The 20,018-nt window shown below is 38.9% G+C and overlaps 1 protein-coding gene across 3 annotated transcripts; it reads left to right on the top strand.

Moving 5' to 3' along the window:
* Window positions 1-72: 72 nt before the first annotated feature.
* Window positions 73-19,204, top strand: ccdc51 (coiled-coil domain containing 51). 3 transcript variants are annotated; one of them, XM_062969625.1, is made up of 5 exons: window positions 73-375; window positions 1,110-1,234; window positions 2,818-3,168; window positions 6,745-6,913; window positions 18,378-19,204. In XM_062969625.1, exons 3-5 carry the CDS (start codon window positions 2,899-2,901, stop codon window positions 19,151-19,153), a joined length of 1,215 nt encoding a protein of 404 aa, XP_062825695.1. In that variant the 5' UTR covers window positions 73-375; window positions 1,110-1,234; window positions 2,818-2,898; the 3' UTR covers window positions 19,154-19,204. The 3 variants fall into 3 exon arrangements, with proteins under 3 accessions (XP_062825695.1, XP_062825696.1, XP_062825694.1); XM_062969626.1 differs by lacking the exon at window positions 1,110-1,234 and having other exon boundaries at window positions 73-470; XM_062969624.1 differs by lacking the exon at window positions 1,110-1,234.
* Window positions 19,205-20,018: the final 814 nt, after the last annotated feature.

Here is a 20,018-nt window from a genome sequence, read left to right on the forward strand (position 1 = left end):
AGAAATTGCGCATGCGCTGTAAGCGCTTCCTTTCCTCGATTGCTGAGCTCTGTTACAGGTTTCTCAGCTTCAGCATTTCTGATCATAGGCTCAAGCAGCTAAGGCTTCTGGGAGTTGAACTCCAAAAGCCTGAGAGGAGAACCTGAACTGATGAGTTTTTCACGGAAGGAAATGCGGGGACAATAGCCACAGTAGTGTTTTCCATGCATTACTCTATATTTTCCTATCTCTATAACTGCGAGTGGCTTCTGTTAGGAATCCATACGGCACTTCCGCCCGGACTTGGTGACGACTTCCGCCCTAGCTTTGGAAAACACGTGACCCAGACCAGAAGTGAGAGTTCAATAAGTGCGCTGGAGGACAGTGAATGCAAAGGTTTGATTCTGGTTTTTGGTGGAAGGGAGGGAAGGCAAGTTGGGAGAAGGAGAGCAATGGAAGGAGCAGAGTAGCAACATTCCTTACTCTAAAAGGTACATCTAGATTACTGAATTAATTCACTTTGACACCAATTGAACTGCCATGGCTCAAGGCTATAGAATCATGAGGAGCCTCCCATAGCATTCAACCATGGCAGGGGTGTCAACGCGAATTAAATCTACAGTGTAGCTGCACCCCAAGGCTCAGTCCAATTATTATTTGAGCATTACGTATTTTCCTTATTGGAAGTTAAAACCTTTATCAAGCCTCCTATACTAGTTATTTGTTATATAAATAATTGAGATTGCTTACTATATTTTATATATAGATTTGTATGCAGTTTTCTCCTTGAATCTATGTTGTTAGAGATTGTGGGAGGGACTACAAACCATGTAACCAGATCTGGGACTATTCAGACCGAGACTCCCATTTTAGAAGTCAGTATGTGGTCAGTACAGTTGAATTCAGTTTAGTATGAAATCAGTAAAGTAAAGGTTTTCCCCTGACATTAAGTCTAGTCGTGTCCGACTCTGGGGACTAGTGCTCATCTCCATTTCTAAGCCGAAGAGCTGGCGTTGAGCATAGACGCCTCCAAGGTCATGTGGCCGACATGATTGCATGGAACACCGTTACCTTCCCCTCAGAGCGGTACCTATCGATCTACTCACATTTACATGTTTTCAAACTGCTAGGTTGGCAGGAGCTGAGGCTAACAGTGGGAGCTCACCCCGCTCTCTGGATTCAAACCGTCAACCTTTTGGTCAGCAAGTTCAGCAGCTTGGTGGTTTAATCCACTGCACCACCAGGAGCTCCTACAGTTAAGTATAGTATAGTAGACAGGATGCGTTAGACCAGAGGTCCCCAAACTAAGGCCCGGGGGCCGGATGCGGCCCTCCAAGGTCATTTACCTGGCCCCTGCCCTCAGTTTTATAATATAATATTTTTATATCAGTTTTAATAATATAATATATTGTATATACATATAATATTGATAATAATATGTTATTATATTAATTAATTAATTATATGTTATATATATTACATATAATATTACAGTATAGTGGTATAGTTCAATATAGTAATATATAATGCTAATATTGTGCTATGCTAATAATATAATATATTGTATGTACATACAGCTGCTCTGAGTCCCCTTCGGGGTGAGAAGGGTGGGATATAAATGTAGTAAATAAATGCAGTAAATAAATAATTTTAGACTTAGGATCGGCCAAAGTCTGAAATGATTTGAAGGCACACAACAACAATCCTAATTAACTTGACTATCTCATTGGCTAGAAGCAGGCCCACACTTTCAATTGAAATCCTGAAAATATTGTATTGTTCTTTCATTGTTGTTGCTGTTTTGCACTACAAAAAATAAGACATGTGCAGTGTGCATAAAAATTGGTTCGTTTTTTTTTTCTTCAAATGATAATTCGGCCCCTCAACAGTCTGAAGGATTGTGGACTGGCCCTCTGCTTTAAAAGTTTGAGGACCCCTGCGTTAGACGTTAGTTGAGTACAGTAAGCATCAGAAGAGAGTGTTAGTGTGTATGCAACAGAGAAGAGACTGAAACAGAATAATTAAAAAACAGACAGTTTAAACGTTGAACCAATAAGCAATGTAAGCTGAATACACGAAGTTTTGTAAGTAAATCAACTGTGTTAACTTTTAACAAAGACTACCTATTTTTGGTCTCTGGAGAGCATGATTAAAAAGCAATATATTTTATGGGAGAGTAGATGTTTTCTTTTTGGAAACTGAAACAACACTTCTGAAGATCTATATATTTTATGCATTGACATATCTTTGCTCCCAACAGTTCAAAGAGAAAAGCAGGAATATCAGTCTAATACTGTAACTGAAAAACCTAAATTGCCTTGCAGGAATACTAGTGGATATTATTTACCATGAAGGAGAAGATTGACCCAAGCAAGTTTTTAACTCTTCTCAGAAAGGTCATACTTTACAAAAAGTCATGATTATTATAAATAGTGTGGATGCCAATTGATTTTCAAAAAGGGTCACGCTTCCAAATGGCTATGGAGAATCTGGTTTTCCAAAAGGTTATGATCTCTAAAAAGTCTTGCCTTTTCAAATCCTGTAGATATTTTTTCCTCCTCTCCAGTCCATTCAAAACATCATGTGGGTGTGTGCAATCTCAAGCACTTATTTGGACCCGAAAAATGACAAATTGAAATTGATTTTAACATTAGATCAAGTATGTGCAAACTTGGGTCCTCCAGGTGTTTTGGGCCTCAACTCCCACAATTCCTAACAGCCTACTGACTGTTGGAATTATGGGAGTTGAACTCCAAAACACCTGGAGGGCCCAAGTTTGCCCATGCCTGGGTTAGTGGCCACTTAAACACACTAATTATTGCCCTTGTGTCCTTGCAGGTTTCTTTCACAATGTCTGACAGCTACTTCTAAGCTCTATGAAGCAGCATATGCTTTTCTTTCCAGTCTGTGGTCCACAACATGCAGCGTCACAATTTGGTGGTCCTGAGGGGACACACAGTGCACCCGTTCACAGTGAGGACATACTGTTCTCCAGCCTCCAAGAGGCCTGACAGCAACCCCGCCATGGAAGTGGCCACCAGTTTTCTTCACCGCTTGTCGGAAGCCGGGAAGGTTTTGGGAAGAAGCTCGCTTCAGAGAATCTCTGCAGTCAGCAGAAGCTGGTGGGACAAATACGAAGAATTTGTTGGACTCAATGAAGTCCGGGAGGCCCAAGCAAATGTGACTGAGGTAAGGAAGGTGTTGATAAAATATACCTAAAAAATATGCCGCCTCTTATATTAAGAGCATTAGTGTAGATTCTCTTTAACCTGGCAAGGCCTCTGAAATACAGGCAGTGCTCGAGTTACAAACATTTAACTTACAAATGACACATAGTTATGAACGGAGGTGAGACAACAGGAAGTGAGAGAAATCTACCCTTCGGAAGGGAAATCCACACCTGAAAGAGTTACCATGGGGAAAAGGTGTCTCCACTGAAGCTTCATTACCAATCCTTGTTTCCACAGCAAGCCAGAGTTTTCAAAATTCAATTACCACAGGAACAGAAAGTGAGTCAAAATAATAATAATGATAATAATAGACAATAGACATTGACAAAATCATGATCTGCCAACTGCAAAAGGCCACCCTACTGGGATCTGCGCGCATCATCCGAAAATACATCACACAGTCCTAGACACTTGGGAAGTGTTCGACTTGTGATTTTGTGATACGAAATCCAGCACATCTATCTTGTTTGCTGTGTCATACAATAAAATAATAATAATAAACTGTATATTCCACCCTATCTCCCTGAAGGGACTCGGGGTGGCTTCCAACAAAAATGGCAAACATTCAATGCCATAATACATTAGACAAAGACAAAATAAACAACTCCGCCTAATCCTAAAACTAAATTCATAACTATAACACACTTATAGTTATAGAAATCTTCTGAACAGGGGCACAGAGAGCAAAAGAAACACCACAGGAGTGTTAACCCTTCCCTATGCTGTCAAAAGTTTAAAATATTGATATTTTTGGCTGAAGTTACACTGAAAAAATGCACCTGGTCCTTCTTATAGAAAGTTCAACTTAAGAACAAACCTACAGAACTAATCTTATTCATAACTTGGGAATTATCTGTATGTCTGGTTGGGACCAAGGAGAAAACTGCTTCATTTGCTTTGGCTTAGAGTTTCCCCAGAGCAGGGCTTTTTAAACATTTCCACTTTGCAGTCCCTTTTTGCTTGAAAAATTGTTATGCAACCCCAGGTATATATCTATATCTATCTATCTATAAAAAAATATAAAAGTCAAAGTATGTCTGTCTGTACCACAAAGCTGAAGTGGCCCTCAGTGATATCACTGGATTGGCTATTGAGAGTTAAGGATTGGCTGTTGCTAGGTGAAGTGGCCCTCTGTAATGTCACTTGGAAATGAAGGACATGTGTAGGAAGGGAAGAGAAAGAGCAACAAAAACAGCCATGTTGCCATGGTGACTTTGTAAGGTAGGCCCTCTCGGAGCTGGAGAAGGGTGAAAGGGGAGGGAAAGGGGAAAAAAGGAAGAAAGAGAAAAAGAAGATAAAAGAGGGAGGGAAGGAAGGAAGGAAGATAGGAAGAAGAGGGAAAGAAGGAAGAGAAAGGAAAGGAGAAAAGATATAGGGAGGGTGAAAAGAAAGAAGGGCTGAAAGTAGGGGCCAGTGGCCTTCCAGCACTGGGGCATTGCCACGTATATAGTAGGTACATAAAATAAGTATGCAAATCTGATAAAAATCACACGTTTATGTTTTAAAAACCTTTGGTATACATACATTGTTAACATTTATTAAAGATGAAAGATAGTTTTCATACTAATGAGATGGGTATTTTTAAACAAATAATTAAATCTTAGCTGGGTAATTGATATTGCAGCATCTTCAACGTTGTCCATTTATTTATTTTGTGTCAATAAATAAATGGACAACGTTGAAGATGCTGCAATATCAATTACCCAGCTAAGATTTAATTATTTGTGTAAAAATAAACAACACCCATCTCATTAGTATGAAAACTATCTTTCATCTTTAATAAATGTTAACAATGCAAGTATACCAAAGGTTTAAAAAAAACAAAAAACGTCCATGCCATGCTGCCATTACTTGGTTTGCAGCTTCAAGTGGTAGAATATGCTCTGTGGCTTCTTTTGAAATTCTCTTGAAATTCTAATGGCAGATGATTGTCATATTTTTATGTTAATTGAATATTGTTCATGATTCAACTTAGTTTTTTAGAGTCAAAATTTGAAGGGAAGTCTTTCTGAAACCGAATAGAGAACCATCAAGCAAAGTTGGGATTTTTGCAAGGCTTGCTGAATAAGGCAAGCTGATTTTCCTTTTTCATGAAGTACATCTGAAATATTTGTTGCACTTCAGTTAAATGTCTAAAACAGCCATGAGGTGGCAGGCTACACAATTGTTTCTGGACCCATTAGGGGACCTAGAATGGAACTGCGACCACAGTATACCACAGTATTCGGCTTGGAAATGAGGATAAGCACCACTCCTTAGAGCCGAAAGGGGAAACCTTTACCTTAATCTGTATTTGTTGTTTCTGGGCATTGAATGTTTGCCTTGTGTCTGTGTTTGCTAGAATCTGCCCTGAGTTCCCTGGGGGGAGATACGGCAGGATAGAAATAAAGTATAACCCTTCATATATTGCTGGACAGCAATTCATGGGTTTGTTGGCTGGAGCTGATGGGAGTTGTAGTCCAACCAACCAAGAAAAGTCAGCTTTTCTGTCTCTTCAATGGCCGCCTCTTATGTTATAAAGTAGATTTGTCCCACTTAAACCCCCCAGTCTGATCTGGCGGTCCATGTCATTTTATGTGTCCCTTCAGGTGCTGGACTGCAACTCCTGTATTCCTCATCATTAGATGACATAACTAGAGCTGATGGGATTTGGGATATAGTAACATCTGGAAGGCTGCAGTTTGTTTTATTTAGTCAGGAGAGTGGGGTTTGAATTTAAATTTTGAAATCATTCTCTATATGTATTGTTGTGTATTGGCATTGAATTCTGCCAGTTTTGTAAGCTGCCCTGAGTCCCTTTGGGTGAGAAGGGCAGGATAGAAATAATGGAAATAAATAAATAAATAAATAAATAAATAAATAAATAAATACAAGGCTTGTGTATAGGATTTCTGGCTTTAAAATGTCCTTTAACCTTTGCCCAACCTCAGAGCAACAAGAACTGTTGTGTTACCATTCCCTTTATCTCCAGTCCGCATGATGGATAATCAAAAGTGGTAGGAGTTGTCCCTCAATAACATCTGGGGACCCAAATTGGGTGAAAGACTGAAGGGTACTGACCACTATGTGAAAATATTGTAGTTGTCTCTCTGTATCCACGGATTCTCTGTCCATAGTTTCAATGGTGCTTTGAAGGCGACACTAAGGCTGATGTGACCCTTGATGAAAAGGAATTTGACATCCTTGTTGTAAAGTGTTTATTGGAGGTTTTAGTTAAGTTTCCTGATTCTGATGGAAGTGTTTCTTCTTGTTCAGATCTTCTGATTATAATTTCAACCAATGCTGCTCTTGGGAAGGTTTAGAAAGGTCTTAAGTGCTGTTTTTATTTTTCTTAATAATGTATTTGCCACCCTGGCCTTTTCAAGGTGGGAAGACCTGAGAAAAATGTAAACATGTGCATTATAAAAACTACTCTGCCCTCTCCAATATCTCTATTTTAAGCTTAGAATGGGTAATAGCCGTTGTTAATACAAGTGCTCTAAGTGCAGCAGAATATACTGTCAGATATGTAACTTATAAACTGTTTTCATCTCAGGGTGAAAAAAGGTTTATGGTGGCCCGTGGGATCGTACGAGAAGCTCGTGAAACCTGGGAGGCCCAGCAGCTCAAACTGAAGGAAATCCGAGACCGTTTAGACAGAGTTTCACGTGACGATTCTCAGTATCTGGAACTGGCAACTTTGGAGCACAGGTTACTGCAGGCAAGTGGAAAACAGGACTAATCCCTTTTTGAATTGAATGTCTTGTATCAGTGATTCTTGTTATTCCGCCTTCCGGAACTGCCTCAAAGCACCTTATGATAAATTAAAAATTTGTGCGCATTGAATGAAACAGAAAGTTTTAAGTTGCAAAACTACCTTCTCTGGGTGTATTTAATCAGAGGCTGGATGAGCATCTGTTGGGAGTGCTTTGATTCTATGTTCCTGCATGGCAGAATGGAGTTGGATGGGATGGCCCTTGGGGTCTCTTCCAATTCTACAATTCTATGGTTTTTGTTTTATTTTTTTACTTTTGATTACTTGGGACCCCATTACATTAGGAAATACAGTTTGGGAACGATTTTGAACAGATCCTATAACATGATTTTCACCCCGTCCCATCAGTAATCTGTCTATGAAGCATTGCAGAAACTGATTATTTGCACATGGGATTCTCATAGTTACATTTGAAAACTATGGAGTTTTGCATCACTGTAGTGCTGTTTTTGTGTGTGATCACAAAATTGGTATGCTTCTTGTTAGCAACAATACAACTTTAAATTTGAGAGTGTTTCTGGAACGGAGGCTCATGATCCCAGACTGTTCATGTTAGAAGCGGCCACGATTTCTGATTGGGACATCAAAGGATAAAGAGCCATATCTAATGAATCAATACTCTATTTTTTAGAATTCCAATAAGATTAGATTCCTTAGAACTCCTTATTTCACACCAAAAGATGGTGATCAGGTGAATGCATTTGCTGCGAAGACGTGAGATTGTTTTCAAATCTTACGAGATATTTGTGTTTTATAAATATTTGTAAATTATAAATACACTAAGACCTCTATAACCGTTATTTCTTTTACCCATGCCTGGGGAATGGGGGAATTGTCTCAATCTTCCAGGTGATTCTATGGAAGTGACCATAAAGTTGTGCTGGAGAATGCAGCAAAATTCTGGAGATGACACATCTCTAGGAATTTCCAGCTTCTTCATTTCAACTCTGTGCTGTACTGGGACCAAGTAATTCAATGGTGGTCAGTTGTATCCACGGTTTTACATAACCATAGTTCATCTGGAAACATATCCCCTGTGGATACAGAGGTCTTACTGTTAATGTATAAAAGCATTTATCCAATTTCCAAGAACACCTGGTAATGGAATTTGGTGGCCAGCATCATAGCAGAAATGATCTCTAATAACAGTGTTTTTTAATTGTCAACTTGTGAAAATTGCTGTAGTGGAAATATTTTTATTTATAATTCAACCACTGTTTGTTTTGAATACAGTTGGCCTTTCAGTTAATGATTATCAAGGTTGCTCATGACTAAATCACCTCTTATAACCTTCTCTTAGCAGTTGCTCATATAGATAGATGGGTGGATTGAAGTCCTGCTTAGAAATTTGGGGTCTTACATTTGCAGTTAAAAGGGTGGTAAGGACCACAGCAAGCATATAAGCCCTATGCCATGAATGTCCCCATACACCTAATAGTCTTATAGTCCTTTGCACATTGAGTGCTCTCCAATCATATTTGGCTGAATGTAGATACAGTAGAGTTGATAAGGTGAGGCTTCTGCCTACTTTGGTTGGGCAGAACAAAGGGAGCTCTGTAATGCCATTCAACCAGAATTTTGCTGGCATCAACTGCAGGGGTTATTTCCAGAGGTTGAAGAATAGAGTTGTGATAACTTCTTGTCCATTTCTGTTACCACACCCTGGAGAATATAGTTTGATAAAAGAGTCAGCATAATGTAGTGGTTTGGTACTGGAGAACAAGGGTTTGAATCTGTATTCACCCATGGATATCAACAGGGTGATCTTGGGCAAGTTGCATTCTCTCAGACAAAGCCCCTCTGGACAAATCTTGCCAAGAAAACTGCATGGGTCACCTTAAGGTGGCCATAGGTCAGAAATGGCAGCTTGAAGGTACACAGCAGCAGCAACAACAGCAAGGTAGTAGAATTCTCTGAATAAGAATCCCTGAACTGGAAATCTCAGGATGCCACAGGATGGAACCATGACTCAGAGTAGAAGCATAGGTCTACTGTGTGAAAGGGCCCCAGGTGTTTCTCCAGTTGGAAGGTGAGCATATAAACATATAGGTGTGTTCAACTCAAGGACCACGGGTCAAATTTGGCCTGTTGTGTCATTTTATGTGGCCCTCCAGATGCTGAACTACAGCTCCTTTATTCCTCATCATTAGACATCATGACAAAAAACTAATGGGAGTTGTGATTCAGTAAGATCTGGAAGGCTGCAGTTTGTTCTGTTCAGTAAAGATAGTGGGATTTGATTTTAGATACAAGGCTTGTGGCTAGGATTTCTGATTTTAGAACATCCTTTAAACTTTCTTCAACCCCAGAGCCACAAGTGCTGTTGGGTTGCAATCCCTATTATCCTCAGTCTGCATGGTGGATTATCAGATGTGATGGAAGTTTTCATTCAATAACATTTGGGGACCCATATTGGGTAAAAACTACAGAGCACTGACCATTATGTGAACATAATTATAATTGGCCCTCTGTATCCACAAATTCTCTGTCCATGGATTCAACCATAAGGCTGATGTGACTTTCGATGAAAATGAGTTTGACTCCCCCGGTCTACAATGTCTGTTTTCACAGGGACCTTGTTTAAGCAGAGTTCTCCCCATTTACCTCCACAAGGATTCCTGAGGGGGAAAAATCAATGGGTGCTGGACTTGTGACTAGCCCCCTTTCCCTGTAGCACAAAGATTTGGGTTTCATAGTGTTTCAAATTTTGAATTTCTAGATAAGATATTCTTGACTTAAATTATTTCAAGCCATCTGACATGTGGACCATCACCAGACGCTGTGGCAATTATTTCTGAGCTTCAGAAAAGAAGTAATAATTCTACCTTTAATGCTTTTTGGCACTATTTTATCTGACACAGATGTTAAGTTAATGAGCCTATAACAATCTGGATCTTTTTTAACAATGGGATTATGTTGATTTATCTTCCAGTCTAGTTTGGGGAAAATTACAGGCACAGATTTTTATGTGGTGATTGGCAATCTCATAACTCCAAGTTATCTAGTATTCAGATCTAGGGGCCTGTTCATTTTTAACCTGCCTTTGTGGCTCAGTACTTTGCATATTATTACTTCAGTTAAATTAAGTAATTCATGTAACTTAAAATTATTTAAAGATCCAGTTCTGACAGATATATCCTTTGACATAAAGCAAAAACTGAAGCAAATATTATTATCTTCCTCTATTTTATTTGTACCCTATCTTTCCTCCAAAAATTGAGCTCAAGGTGGCTTTCAAAGTAAAATAGTTAAAAACATATAAAAAGTCAGTATTAAACTGAACTATTAAAAAGATCAAAATTGAAAAGATGCACTTAAAATGATTAAAAGCCTATTAAATAGTTTAAAAACCAGGAGAACATAAAACAGTGCAGTATGTTCTAAAAGTCTTTTACTTATAAACTTTCAAATTTGAAAGCTGGTTGGAATAAATAAGTCTTTGCCTGCCAAAGTAACGGCTCAGTTCAAACTTCCTTACAGGAGAAAGTTGAAAAGCCACAAAGAAGGACTTCTCCCATTTTCCCACCAGTCCTGCAAGTACAGGTTCAGTGTGATCCCCCGTATCCACAGGACCAGCTGTTTCACTTACCTGCATCCAAAAATGTGTCCTCTGTGCATTTTTTAGATCCACCATGTTGGAGGAACTAGAAATGCTAAGGAGGTTTTCTCTCAAATCTTGGCTTTTCTAGACCCTCCAACACGATTCTGTGGTATCCTTCTCCTGGAAGTTGATGATAGAATCATGCTAGAAGAACTAAAAAGTTTAAAGAATTGTTCTTTTTAACCATTTCCTCAGTCCCTCAGCATGTTCGCTGGTATGTTTCCACTGGAAGTAGTTCATTTCACAAGGGTTTGCTATTAAACTGTAAAAAAATATTTGAAAAGTTTTCTTTACCTGATTTGATAATATTGTTTCCTGTTTAATTGTGTAGTTCTTCCTTTGAACGTACAGTAATTGTTATACTCCAGAAACTTCATTTTTGTGGCTTCCAAAATGAGATATTCACTGAAAAACAATAGCAAAACGTGCTTCAGGATGTACCTCAAAAACAAAGTTTTTGCAGTTTATTAAACTTTTTCCATGTTTTTATAATAGAAACAAGTTAGGAAATGACATTTATAACCCAGGAGCAAAAATCATGTTACATTGTTTTATTATTGGTTTAGCATTTCTACAGCAAGTCCAAGAGTCAGTCAAAAATTATCCGCACTCTGGCTTTATTTTCATCAACTTTCAAAAAAGACAAGCACATCATTTTTGGCACAGTCTCTCTCTTTTCAATACATTATATTCATTTGTCAACAAGTTTTTGTAGTCCTTTACTAAAATAAGTTTTATGTTGAGTTGCAAGCCACAAATGCACTGGTTTACCTCTTAATTGGACATGAGTCTTCATTCTCGCAAAGCTTCTTTCAGGGGCCCAAATCAGTGATAATCTGATAGGGGAAGATCAGGACTACAGGAAAGATGCTTTAATGTTTTAAAACATCGTTTCTAGAGAGTATTGACAGTATAGGCAGCACATACAGACACACATTGTCATGCAACAACACAGTGCCCTTGGATAGCACTCCTCTGTGGTTTGTCCAGATTTTATCACAAAGTCTTTGATAGATATCAGCACCAGACACACTCTCAGACCACAAAAAACCAATTGCTGCATGCTCCCCTTCTTTCACACAAATCATATGCGAGGCAGTCATTTCTTGCTTTCACTGCAGCCACAGATAAATTAGCACAATACTTTCAAAACTGCACAGCAGTGACTAGGGAAACAGTGACTTTGTACGGAAAGCACTGATAATACAGTAGGGCCAACAGAAGTTTTTATATAATTTGATATTTCTGAAAAATATGGAGATTTGTAGTGTAGTGGGATTGAAAGATGTGCCTCGCCTGAGCATCTGTGGTTCAAGACAGGCTCATACAGGTAGATAAGTCTTCCAAAAGAAATGGGACACAAAAACATGGTATAAATATTTAGTGGACTACCTCCTCCTCCAAGACTACATTAACAAAAGGAAAAGTTATTACAGGAAGGGCTAAATCAGAAAGTAATGGGAAGCAAAATGGAAAGGTTTAATTCCCAGAATGAAGGGGAAAGATAAATATAAGGAACTAAACAAGATTATCCTCATGATCAAACAATCATAATAAGTACAGCAAAATTCATAAACTGTTCCCAGGGAGGGGAACTGATGTTAATATTCATTACCAATGGAAAATGTTTTGAATACTGTGTAATTTTGTGTAACGCTATTCACAATAATATTGAAAATAAAAAATTAATTTTAAAAAGTCAACATTATGAATTTTGCCCAGGAACATCCTGGTAGCCTGGCAAAGGAGAAGTGTGTTCCCCATAGTATGATCCAAAAAATCACAAATCTTCCTAGCAATCTTCCCGTTTTTTTTCTTTTGTTTTCTTTTGTTTTGTTTTTAGCAAAGATTTTGTCATCTGATGGTTCCACTGCCTCCCTGGCTGGTTTCTTACACATGATGTATATTAAGACATTGTTATTTTTATCCTAATATTTTTAGCAATGTGCTTCTTAAATTATGATTATTTTTGTTATTTTCTGGTTCCCATGCCTTGCCTTCTGCCAATCCGCCATTCCTCCAGAAGATAACTTTTTCTCTTTTTAAAGGACTTTTTAGTGGGCTTGACATTCCTTTTATTCCCAAAGAATGTTTGTTTAATTTTGTAGATGCGGGAACAAGAGGAGGGGGAAAGCTAGAACAAAATCTTTTCATCCATTTATGCCCCGTGGCGGAGTGGAAGAATGCAATGCTGTTCTCTTTCTTCTTTTATGCACACATAATTCCAGGATGAGCTGCTCTTTGCATCATAGTTGATGACTAGCCAGGACTTGCTCTACAAGTTGAGTTACATAACAGTTTTTCACTATAAATGCACACTTACCATTGTAATTGTTGGGAAATCTAATCTCTCCCTCCAAAAGAGACTGAGTGATGGTATAGATTCTCTATTTTGGTGGTTCTCAACCTGTGGGTCCCCAGATGTTTTGGCATTCAACTCCCAGAAATCTTGACAGCTGGTAAACTGGCTGGGATTTCTGGGAGTTGTAGGCCAAAATAACAGGGGACCCACAGGTTGAGAACCACTGCTTTAGTTGATAGAAAATCCACACATTTGAAATATAGTCCTGGGGAAGATTTCTGCAGATATCATGGATTGCTAAAGGGGTAAATAAATGGGTCCTAGGGCAACTTAAGCCTGGACTCTCCCTAGAAGCCAAGTTGACTAAGCAGGGAATGTTGTACTTTGGCCATAGCGTGAGAAGAGATCACTCACTAGAAAATGCTGGGTAAGTGAAGGACAGCAGGAAAAGATGAAGATCACATTCCAGGTGGATAGACTCAATCAAGGAAGCCCTGGCTCTGAGTTTGGAAGATGTGAGGCCTCTCATTTATGGGATTACCATAATTTAAAGTCGATTCCAGAGTTTGCATTGTTTGAAGAATGAGCCATGGTAGCATAGCGGGTTAAACTGCTAGTTGTCTGTCTATTGTATGTTGTTGTTCACTGTATGAATATTTGCCTTATATGTGTACTGTAATCCACTATGAGTCCCTCCAGAAAGATAGAGCAGAATATAAATAATGTTATCATTTTAAAGTATTTTTGAGGTAAACAGATGGATGTCTTTTCCCAGGAATAATTTCACAGAGACATGGCCAGATAACTCTTACCATCCTAAGTCAGAAATAGGAGAGTTGTGGAGCAGTGATGTAGAGCCCACAAAAGATAGTGCTTTTCAAATGTCCTTTTGGAGGATTTCTCTGTCCCTTTTCTTTCATAAGTAGACTTCCCTCCTTTTTTCTTCTTCTTATTGTTAGCAATGTAAACCCCTGTTTAATACTGTCACCTTTCGAACACTTGAATTGACATCCCAAGTAAACATTTCTAGGAGTTGCTCATGGAGTTATCCTGAAGGACCTAAAGAAACCACATTAATAAAGTACAGTAGAGTCTCACTTATCCAAGGTTCTGGATTATCCAAGGCATTTTTGTAGTCAATGTTTTCAATATATCATGATATTTTGGTGCTAAATTCGTAAATACAGTAACTACAACATAACATTACTGCGTATTGAACTGCTTTTTCTGTCAAATTTGTTGTACAACATGATGTTTTGGTGCTTAATTTGTAAAATCATAACCTAATTTGATGTTTAATAGGCTTTTCCTTAATCCCTCCTTATTATCCAAGATATTCGCTTATCCAAGGTTCTGCCGGCCCGTTTACCTTGGATAAGTGAGACTCTACTGTATGTGAATAAGCAACTCTGCAAAAGTTAGACCCTCAAATGTGAATAATAAATAATGCCCTTGTGGATGGCAGGTTAACGTCTGAAGGGAGCAGGTCTTTTCTGTCACTATCTTTGTTTTCTCTCTACTGTTCACTTTCTTGGCCAGATCTCATATTTGTTTCTCTTTGCCTCGCCCCCATGTGCTTCATGTTGGGTTAAAAAAAGAAGCTATGCTGTACTCCCTCGGGAGAGAAATGGCCATGAGAAAAGAAGGAGAAGCTGTGATCCTGATAGTCTAGTAGCTGATGTTTCTCGTTGGCAGGCAGATGGAGTTCCTCCCCAGCAGCACAGATGTGTTTGCACAGGCCTTCCACGTCTGTTCCAAAAGGGAGTGTACATAAGAACAGATCATTTCATAAACTGCAGAGAGCTGGTGAATGAAAGCTATTTTCATTTCAGAAAGCAAATGGGCTAAACACAGTATTGGTCTCAAAAGGGCCTGGTATGCATTACATGATTAATATTGATGTACATACTGGATCCTGGATTATGTCTCTTTCTGTATTGTGGCCAAGAAATAGGATTTCAGGTTTTTGGGCTATGCTGGTGGTAGGGTGATTGTAATTCAAACATTTGAGGTGGCAAACAAAACCTTATCCTTTCAAACGTTCTTTCACAAAGAATCCCTGAATACAAATATTAAGCCCCTCTTCTGCCTTTTCCCTTTGCTAGTTTAATAACTTTTTCTTTACTTATCCATGCTACAAAGCAGGTTAGATCTACAAGGCTACATTCCCTTGCTTGGCTGAGTTCAATGAGAATTTACATCTGAGCAAAGATGGACAATGTTACTTTTTGGAATACAGCTTCTATGTAGGCTGGGGAATTCTGGAAATTGTCATCCAAAAAGTAACCTCTTCAAAATATTTGAAGAAGCTACTGGTACTGAGTGTTGGAAATAGCAACCTCCCAAGCCTACACTATTTGTTTGTTAATGTGTATGTTTGCTAATCTGTATTCTATGTGTATATTGATTTGCCAGTTTGACTGTATCTCTTTGGTGTAGGAGGGACTATAGACATGTGATTGTACTGAGCATGTTCAGACTCAGGACTCCATTTTGTATTCACTTTTGCATCAGACTTCATTGGAGGTGGATGCATGTTGCTGTCTAGAGGCTTCAATGGATGCATGTATGCCTATGGACTTCAGTGAATACAATTATACTTAAAGACTATCGCCTATTGATTAAGAACGATGCCCTATATATTCAACACAGAGAAGTTACATCCTATCTATAACTGAACTTAAATAAGAAATGTGCCTGTATGGTGAATTAATACAAGATGTTTGTGAGTAAGTGGGATATGTTATTTTTCAAAGAAAACTTTGTTTTTTGTCTCTGAATGCATATTTTAAACTAAGAGGTTTCAAGGGAGTATATGTTTTGGACAATTACAACTGCAATTTCAACTTCAAAGAAACAACTATCCTCTGCTAACCAAATTTTTTTTTGTAGTGGCATGTCTTTATCCTGGGCAGTTTAAAGACATGGTTCTTCAATCTAATAACCGAGTTACCTGTGTGGCATTACATAAATGCTTATGAATATCACTTATTCAAAGAGTTGACTTCTAACAAGGTCATGCTTTCCTTGACTAGTGGTTTTCAAAAGGTGGTCTCCACATATTCATGGAGATTCACATTTGACAAAAGTATATGTGCCCAGAGACTGGGTATAGTTATTTTCCAATACTGAGTAGACATACATAGATTGGAGGGCATGTCCTTTAAGCTCTATGTCTTTTACGTTTTCCTTTTTGAACCCACTATTACTATTGTCTTGGGGAAGAGTCGCTTTAATTCTCCAACTTTTCCCAACATTCATAGCCATCTGAAGACAGGGACCCGATTGGACAAATAATGATCAAACTCTCCAAAATAAACAACGGAATCTGTAACCCATTAAACAGCTTCAGCTGTAGAACTTTCAGCATTTATTGTCTTGTGTTTTCAGAAGGCTTTGTTCCATCCCACTGACTAAGAAAAGAGTGCCAGTTCTCCAAGGAACCAGAATCCCTATTCCTAATCCACTCCACATTCTTCTAAAATAGAGATGTTTTGTTTAGATCTTCAGAGATTTGTGTGCTGCCTTTCTATTAAAAAAACCCCAAGAAGTAACAAAACATTTTGAAAACAGTAACTACATGAGACAACTATGGGCAAATACAGCAGTGAGAAGATAAGAAAATCAACTGAACAGGTAGAAACATATACTGAAGCAACGTACCATCACGCTGAAATACCAGGCATATCAAAAAAGGTTGTCTTTTCCTGCTATTTAAATGAAAGGTGACTTAAGGGCAGCATGCCAAGCCCAAAAAGGCTTTGTCCCTGGCAGCTCCCCACCTCACCCATTTCCCCTCCTCTTGAAAACCACTAAGACCTAGAAAAATCCTAGAGAAGATGCTCTGTATTGTGCTTGGACCAGAAGTGAGGTAATGTAATGGCATTTAGTTGCATCTGTGGTATCATATAACTAAACTTCAGTCAAAAACATATTCCCGGTAGATACTGGGGTCTCGCTATATATGAAAAATACCATATTTACTCAAAGCTAATTCACATCTTTTTTGGCTAAATGACTTTGCCAACATTGGGGTAAACATTAGATTTGCATCATGCGGTAATTTAGTGCTGAGTCAAAGCAAAAAGGGGAGCTGCACCTGGAGCTCCAATTTCAGGTACCTTGTATTTACTTAAATGGCCATGTTCAATGCTATGCAACCCTGGGATTTGTAGTTCAGTGAGGCACCAACATTCTTCAGCAGAGAAGGCTCAAGATCTTGTCAAACTATAGCCCTCAGGATTCCATAGCATTGAATCAAGACAATCAAAGTGGATTCATTCTACAACATCGATGCACCCCATGGTGTTCCTTTCCATTGCTGGAAGCTTTGGTGTTCTAACACTTTTGTTTTTAAAGAAGGAATTCTAAGCAAGCAGCAACAGTAATGCACATTTTTTGGCCAAATGACAAAGAGGACACCTTTTGCTGCTGCACATTACATTAGGCAGAAAATCCTTTTTTTAGTTTCAGGGTTTTAAAAATTGAAGTGTGCATTAGAGTCAATGGCGCATTAGGTTTGAGTAAAAACGGGTATATCATTTTGGACTTAATCAAATATATTTTACATTTGATTAGTCAAAGCAGTCTAATAAATCACAAGGTGTTGTTATGCTACCAATGCTATAATTTTATTATAGTACATTTGCTATTAATGATTCATATACATTTTGCCATTTCTGAAGCAAGTCAGAGAGTAGACAAATAGAGAAGTTGGAGCCTAAGGTTTATTGGACTATTGGATTATGACCTGTTAGGATCACAACCTATTGGGGATTATGGCCTGTTAGGATCATAATCTATTGGGTAGCAGTGTTTCAGGAGTGTTCTTTTAATTTATTGGGTAATGGAAGATCACTGGGCATATAAATGTCTTGTTTCTATGTGATGCTTTCAGCAGACAAATATTCAAGTAGACTTCTTTAAAATAGTATGTTTGTTTTACTCACAACTACATGTATTTAAATTTACAGGTACATTTCTTGTCAGGTTAAGCTTTAAAACATTTCAGTTTGTATCTTTAATTATAATCTTTAACAGTCTCTTCAAAACTATATTGAAGCCTCAACTGACTTCTGGGTTCTAACACTGACTTCTGTACTCAAACAGACTCAAGCCTCAGCTGTCATTCCAACTGTCATCCTTTTAAAAAGCATTCTAAACCAGTCATATGATTTGCAGCCCGTCCCAGTGCCTCAAGTACATAGAGCTAAGAAAACTGCAAGCCAAAGAAAGCATACACTTCAGGAAATAAACTACACATTATAAAAAGACAAAACATTAGATAGAGGAGGCTTGAGAAGACTGCCATCTCCAACAAGGTTTGCCTTCCCAACTCTGCAGCCTTGCTTAAAATGTGAGGAACAGGGCATGTCACAACTTTGGCAACCCTTGCATTATCTTTCACTGAGGTAGCAATACTCTGTCGGTGTCTTTGTGCACCTGTGAACTCTCTTTTGGCTTTTAATATGCTGTTGTTTTAACATGTCCTGTTGTGTTTTTTGTAGGAAGAGAAGAGGTACCGAAGCAGCTACGTCACTGCTGAAGAGTCAGAGCGGGAAGCCTTCTCTCTCTTCTCTGCGGCTGTGCGGGAAAGCCACGAGAAAGAGCGAGCCAGAGCAGAGAAAACCAAGAACTGGTCCATTATTGGCTCCGTGCTGGGTGCCGTTATTGGGGTGCTGGGCTCCACTTATGTCAACCGCGTTCGGTTGCAAGAGCTGAAAGCACTGGTTTTTGAAGCCCAAAAGGGACCCATAAGCCTCCAGGAAGCCATCCGAGAACAGGCCTCCAGCTATAATTCCCAGCAAAGGGACCTGAGTGACCTAATTGCCAACCTGAGAAATGTTCTACAAGTCCTGAGTGTGACATCACAGGAAACGGAAGGTGCTTCCTCGGCCAAAAGCAGCATCAGCACACCACTAAAAATAGACCCTCTCTTAGTTTCCATCAAGGAGCAGCTGAGCTACTCTAAACAAATAAGCTCATTCTTTGGGAGCTTGCAACAGCAACTTAGTAACCTGGAAAAAAGCGTTGGTCAAATCACCACCGAGGTACAGAATGTAAAGAGTGCACCTCAACCCACTCCTGTAGGGAAAGAACTGTATAGCCCTACAAGAGAGGAGACCAGACCGGCTTTTGCAGCCGAAGATGTGGTTTTCGAACTCTGTAACACAGAAAGGAGGCTAGGAGCACAAATGAAGCAGAACTCCTTCTATAGCACAGCCTTCACTTGTACGGTGTTTGCTGTCACCCTTCCCGTGCTATACCTCCTGCTCAAAGGAAATTAATCGGCACAAAAATGATTTGTTAGAATCGAATAATAAAATTACATTCCCCCAGCTCTGCTGTTTCCTTCTCATATTACTTTTTAAAGTCAACTTTATGAATTGGCACCGGGTCTAGATGCATGTACGCATGACTCCTGAGCTACATATGGAATTTGGAATTTTACCTTTCACTGTTTCCTAGTTTTTTGTCCTTTGCTTTCTTCTTTTGTGAGAGAGTATTTGGTTTTATCTGTTTCCATACCACTGGTGCTCACGTTGCCCTGGAACAGATCACTGGAAATTGATTTTATGTCCTCCAGGTCAGTATTGGCAGAAAAAGCTCATCCTAGTAAATGCTTACATTGCATACCTTTAACGAACAAAAATAGAGATATTCATCAATCAAATGTACCTGATTAGGGAGAGTAAGCTTTCCCTGCTTCTTCTGTTGCAGTTTGGAGGTGAGTGTGGGCAACTCAGATGCACAAAAAGAGGGAGGCTTAAAGAGCAGCCTAAAGGGCTTGCAAACTTTGCCCATTTTCCCTTGCTGGAAATAATTATTATTTAGTACAGGCCATAAGTGTTCTTTACTCAGCACAGCTTTTGATTTCAGCAACCTCTTCTTAGATGCCTTATCAATTTTATACATGAAGAATACATTTGCACATACATTTGCTTTGCTTCACCACAACTCTGTAGGTTAGGTTGAATGCCTCAGAATGAATCCGTTTCATAAGACTAGGTGACTTAGAAGGCATTGAACAGACTGGGCTCTGGCACCACAAGATGCAGAACTAACCTTAAGAAATGGAGCTACAAAGTGGAGTCCACGACATGTGAGTGTGGAGAAGAGCAAACCACAGACCACTCACTACAATGCAGTCTG

This window comes from Anolis carolinensis, chromosome 2 (assembly GCF_035594765.1).
Source record: "Anolis carolinensis isolate JA03-04 chromosome 2, rAnoCar3.1.pri, whole genome shotgun sequence".
NCBI lineage: Eukaryota > Metazoa > Chordata > Lepidosauria > Squamata > Dactyloidae > Anolis > Anolis carolinensis.